We start from the raw sequence: 6,000 nt of genomic DNA on the forward strand, positions 1-6,000 counted from the left end.
CTCTCATTTGTCATGTACGTATCATAATGTTATTATTTATAAACCTCTTCCCCTACTTACCAGAGAATCTTTTGTAAGAGATCCATCCATGAATTACTAGTAATTTATCATGTCTTCATCAAATGACCTCACATCAACCAACCTTTTCTACTTTACATTGCTGAAGATTTCCAATTCTTTTTTTTTTTTTTTTGGCTCACACAAGAAGTCCAATAACAACACTACATATGTGCTCAGAGTAAAGTAATCATACAATTATGGGTCGCACAAGTTTAACATAGTCATGTCGATTATTCTCACCCGACAGAAAAAGAAAGAGTCGCATGGATTGTGGAGAGTGAATTTTAACACTACATATTTGGTTATGTGTTGAAAAACATCAGTATTAAAAATGATGCAATTACCCAGCGACATTATCATAACCTGCATCAGCATATGGGCATAATCATTGAGAGACGATGCCCCGTGGAAGAAGTCACTGAGTTAATTAGGACAAGTACGCAGACAGACGGCTTTAAATATGCAAGCAACTTGGTCCGCTGTCTTGTAGCTAATTATAATGGAACAAACGTTAAAAAAATCCATTTATATTTAGTTGCTAGTTAGGACAATAATACCGGTTTAATTACCTATCACGTGATCCATATATAATGGGCACATCAACTTCCCACATGTCGATCGCTCTCTCTCTTGCTTTCGAGGACTAATCATTTCGAGGGACAATGAATCATTAGGAAGAGAAGAGAGGACTGACAAAAGCAACCATCGGTTTGCAGTACTGCGCTTAACGCAACCCTTGAACGCTTTAAAATTTTTTATCGTAATTATAGGGAAGTGTGAATCCACGGCCTCATAAGAGGCCAACACTCTTAGCTCTTTTGTCTTTTTCTTTGTATGTTGTTGCAGACGATCTTAATCATACATCATTATGATCAATTATAACAAGATGAATATGGATGGAATTGTGAATATAGAAAGATATATGAGAGAGAGTAAAAGAAATTTCAATACAAACCCTTGCTTAACATATATGTCATTTTGCTGACTCCTCGCATCAAAGGATTTAATTTTTTGGCATCATAGAAACCATTTCCTCTAAAAATACCAAAGCTCACTGGATGCACACCCAAGAGCCACAGTTTCCTTGACATGGGTAATGGTATATTTTAAAACACATGAGAAGAGGTACTATAAAATAACTGAACTACAGGTGAATGTGTGGATTTTGCTAGCTAGATTATGACATTAATTTGAAGCAAATTAAAAACTAGATATATTGGAAGTAGGAGAGAGCAGGGTAAAGAGGAAGAACCAGAAGGCTGAATCATTGAAATCAGACCACTCTTCATTGAATACAAACAGCTAGCAGCAACAGTATATGGATCCACAAAAAGTGTTCTGCATGACTGGAGGAAGTGGCAGCACTAGCTACGCCAAAAACTCCTCACTTCAGGTTCTCTTATTTCTTCGCTTCTCTCTTGTTGTAGTTTTCATTCCTCAAACAAACTCTCACTTTGAAGTTTGACAGAAGAAGGCATCCGATAAGGTGAAGCACATCATCATGGATGCAGTTGAAAGTGTTTACCTTGCAAGAAGCACTCCTGACAGCTTCAGAATCGCTGACTTGGGCTGCTCCTCAGGACCCAACACCCTTTCATTCATCAAAGACATCTTCGTAGCCATCCAAGGCATCATCATACACCACAACATTCCACAGCCTGCACTTTCTGAGCTCAGGGTTTACCTCAATGATCTTCCTACAAATGATTTCAACTCAATCTTCAAGGCCCTCCCTGACTTCCACAGGTCACTCGAGGAACACAGAAACAACATTATTGAGTTTGATCCTCTCGTTCTCATAGGAGCTTACCCTGGTTCCTTCTATGGAAGACTTTTCCCCAGCACGAGCTTGCACTTTGTCCACTCCTCCCACTGTTTACACTGGCTTTCCAGGGTGATTAAGCTCTCATTGTTACAAACTCTCGTACCATATCTCTATGTGAAGGTTAAATAAACATAGTTGAATGTGCAGGTTCCTGCAGGGCTTTATGACGAGCAGGGGAGACCAGTGAACAAGGGAAGCATTTACATTACAGAAAAGAGTCCTCCGGTGGTGGCTGAAGCGTACTACAAGCAATTCCAGGAGGACTTTGGGTTGTTCCTGAGATCAAGATCTGAGGAACTGGTGGTTGGGGGAAGAATGGTGCTCATCCTTCTGGGAAGAAGAGGACCTGAACATGTTGACCGAGGAAACTCTTTGTTGTGGGAAATCCTCAGGCGTTCGTTCTCCGTTTTGGTCTCCGAGGTAGGACTACTGCTTATATTATTGATGCCTTTAGCACTCTTCTAGCATTCTAAACTATGTTAGGCTGCTGTGTGTGTGTGACGTCTCCTTCCCTTTCGTTTCATTTCGCCTCAAGTTCAATTATAGGCTTATAATATAGCAGTCATCCCCCCTACGAGTTATCAGATCCTAAGGCTAAGCCTAAAACGCAAAATGAAGAAATAAGTAACTACCGTATGATGGAAAATTCAGGATCTTCCACTTCATATACTTTGCCAGAAAAGCTACTTAATTAAGAAAGCTAGATAAATTATTTAATTCTAACAAATACAACAGGAACTCTCTAAAATATCCCCATATAATATTTGATTATATATCAATTTATAAATTAAATAAATTAGTTTAAAAAATGATAAATATGATAGGTAAGATAGATTAAAGTCTTATATTTATAATCAAAACTGACTTTCTAACTAGCTCCTACAAGAATATTATGTTTAATGGAGATTTATTAATCCCCCTCAAGTAACTTTGAATGTAAAATAATATTTTCACATGCAATTTTGAAAACGAAAAATATAGAACATCTTGAATAAAAAGTTATAGAACAATTTTCATAAAGCACAATATTTTTTTTTTGGGCATGAATAAAAAAGCATTAGTTAGTACCTTGACTATACTCACGTATAAATTTTTTTGTTTGGTTAGAATACTTGCATCATTTGATTGTAACTTTCCAATATTACTATGGTAGATTATCCCTTCCGGGGTAATCTGGTGACTTGACTTTTTAGGATAACAAAAAGTAACGTGAGAATGGTCCATTTATGAGAAGCTATCAATCAAAATCATACAAACCATCACTGTTCAAAAAATTCATTTAATTAATCAAAGTTGTAATCATTTTTATTTTGTTTGAAAATTAAAAAATAAAACTGAATTGTTGTCAAAGATAAGTGATACTTAAGTGATTTGATTGTGACATTTAATTTATACGAAAATGTGCAAAGGGTCGATTTATAAGAAAATGGCAATCAATATGAGACAGAGTAGGTATTGAAGCAGAATCATTTCATGCGTCAAACTTGTAATCAAAATCTTCCTAATTAAGCTTTCCAAATGACTTTTCTTTTGTGTCGTATTTTCTCAAGCGAGACCTATAAAATTCTCGTAACTTAGGTAGATGGGCTGAGAGAAATATAATTGCAGAACTGATCACATGGGTTTGAATAATTAATTAATTGTTTGGTTGAGCAGGGAGAAGTAGAAGAGGAGAAGGTGGATTGGTATGATGTGCATTTCTACGCAGCATGTGGGGAGGAGATAGAAGAAGAAGTGAGGAAAGAAGGGTCGTTTGAGTTGGAGAGGATGGAGATATCAGAAATAGAGACGAGCGGGGTGGGGAAGGCCTCTTATGGAAGCATACTGGCCAAAGCCATTAGGGCTATCCAACAGTCCATGATTTCCGCTCACTTCGGACCTTCCATTTTAGACAGCCTCTTCGACACCTATGCCTCCCTCGTCGACCAGGAAATGGCTCAACAGGCCATCAACCCCATCAACTACGTCCTCCTTCTCAGAAAATTGTGAACAACATACGTATCTCACTACCTACGTAAGCTTATGATGTCGCTCGTCGTACTACTATGCCCATCAATGTTCCCTTATGAGCTCGCTTCTTCCTGCTCTAACATTGGTCACACAGATTAAGAAAATGGGTTACTCCTATTCCATATATTCATATTTTAGATCACTTGTCAAAAATACCATTCATAATGTTCATAAATTAGTATAGTGTGTATCTCTCTCTATAATGAAGGGTGCTTAGGGAAAACAAGTAGTTAATGCTTTTAAAAATTGGTGAGGTCTGTTGTGAAAATGACTGGAGGATTGATTTTTAAAAGGGAAAATTACTGTAGAGTCCCACAGAAGAGAATTTACTATTGAAAGGTCCCATGAAATCATGAAATGTATATGAGGTCCCAAGGGACTTTATAGCAAAAAATTTCAAACGTGCAATTACTTTCTTGCCCTTCTGATTAAAGAAAGAAACTGAAGCACACGATTGAGAGAAAAACTCCTATCAGTTGTCATCTTCATGAAATCCGCCACCGTCTCATTCGTGTCCATCCTTGTGTGCTCCGACAGCTTCAATCTCCGGCGAGGTCTGTCAGTGTCTGCTCAGTACATTGTCGCTCGCTGCTCCGCGCTCCGTCGGTCTATGGTCCGCACTCAATTGGTCTCTAGTTGGACGCCTCCAATCTCGTGCACGGTCCGTCGGTCGCTGGTTCGCACCCCACTACTAGCGAGCCTCGTGGGTTCCATCATCGATGACCTTCGCACCCTACCGCCGGCGAGCCTCTCTCTCTTGGTATATCATATTGATATTATCTATTACTGGTATATTTAGGTGAGGCGCTTCTCAGTTTCAGAGCAACAGTTGGCTATTGTGTAAGTTGTATTATTTAAATTTCGAAGTAATGTTGGCTATTGTCAATTGTTGTGCATAAGTTGTTATTACAGTGATCGAAGGTTGTCATTAACGACCCCATGACCTGTCCTGTTATGTAGGATGGAAGACTTGTGTAAGTTGTATTATTTAAATTTCGAAGTAATGTTGGCTATTGTCAATTGTTGTGCATAAGTTGTTATTACAGTGATCGAAGGTTGTCATTAACGACCCCATGACCTGTCCTGTTATGTAGGATGGAAGACTTGTGTAAGTTGTATAATTTAAATTTTGAAGTAATGTTGGCTATTGTCAATTGTTGTGCATAAGTTGTTATTACAGTGATCGAAGGTTGTCATTAACGACCCCATGACCTGTCCTGTTATGTAGGATGGAAGATTTCTGTAAGTTGTATTATTTAAATTTTGAAGTAATGTTAGTTATTGTCAATTGTTGTGCATAAGTTGCAATTACCTAAGTGGAGCGATTCCAAATGAACTAGGAAACCTATCACAGCTCAAAGTTCGTGAGTGCAGTATTTTAATGTAGTTTCTGGTTCATTTCATCCAATTTATGTTGTTATAAGGATGGACAAATCTCATTCATTCATCATATTCCTGTATTTTCTAGGGTTATATCAAGTAACTCCCTCAGTGGGAATATACTATTCTTTATATGTTGTAATTGGTTGCTCTATATGTTGTCATTTACTATCCTGTATGTTGTCATTTACTACTCTATGTTGTCATTCACTAGTATGTACGCTGTCAACTGCTTATTTGTATGTTGTGATTGGTTGGTGTGAAGGTTGTTATTGTCTTGTGTGTAGGTTGTCATTAGCCTCTGTTAGTTTGTCGCTTGCTTATGTATAGGTTGTAATTTTCTGCTGTTCTTGTTGTCATTCGGTTTAGCATGGATTGTCATTGGCTGCTGTGTATGTTGTGAATGGCACAAATGTAGGTTGTGATTGTCTGATGTGTAGGTTGTGACTGTATGCTGTGCATGTTGGATGCTTGTAATCCCCTCAAGAAATCCATTACTTGAAGGTTGGATGCTTGTGGTGGCTTGTAACTTATCAGAACAACCTACATGGTGATCAAGTGCTGTCTTTGCTACGAGAAAACTCCCAAAGCAAGAAGAAGAAATAAACGATGAGCATAGATTGTATTTAGTTTTTTTTATTTGACAGCTGAATGTAAAGTTCAGATTTTGTTTCTTTATTTGACCATGTAGTGATAGCTAGATGTTAAGATATGTTAATGTGTAT

At 37.8% G+C, this 6,000-nt stretch overlaps 1 protein-coding gene across 1 annotated transcript; it reads left to right on the top strand.

The window, feature by feature from the left end:
* The first annotated feature begins 1,235 nt into the window (after positions 1-1,235).
* Positions 1,236-3,917, top strand: LOC114719065 (jasmonate O-methyltransferase-like). Its single transcript, XM_028904518.1, has 4 exons — positions 1,236-1,453; positions 1,529-1,954; positions 2,033-2,305; positions 3,542-3,917. The coding sequence occupies exons 1-4, from the start codon at positions 1,379-1,381 to the stop codon at positions 3,872-3,874; spliced, it is 1,107 nt and encodes a 368-aa protein (XP_028760351.1). The 5' UTR covers positions 1,236-1,378; the 3' UTR covers positions 3,875-3,917.
* Positions 3,918-6,000: the final 2,083 nt, after the last annotated feature.

The sequence above is a fragment of the Neltuma alba genome, unplaced genomic scaffold (assembly GCF_004799145.2).
Source record: "Neltuma alba isolate B1F8T4 unplaced genomic scaffold, ASM479914v2 tig00011891_pilon, whole genome shotgun sequence".
In the NCBI taxonomy this organism is placed as follows: Eukaryota; Viridiplantae; Streptophyta; class Magnoliopsida; order Fabales; family Fabaceae; genus Neltuma; species Neltuma alba.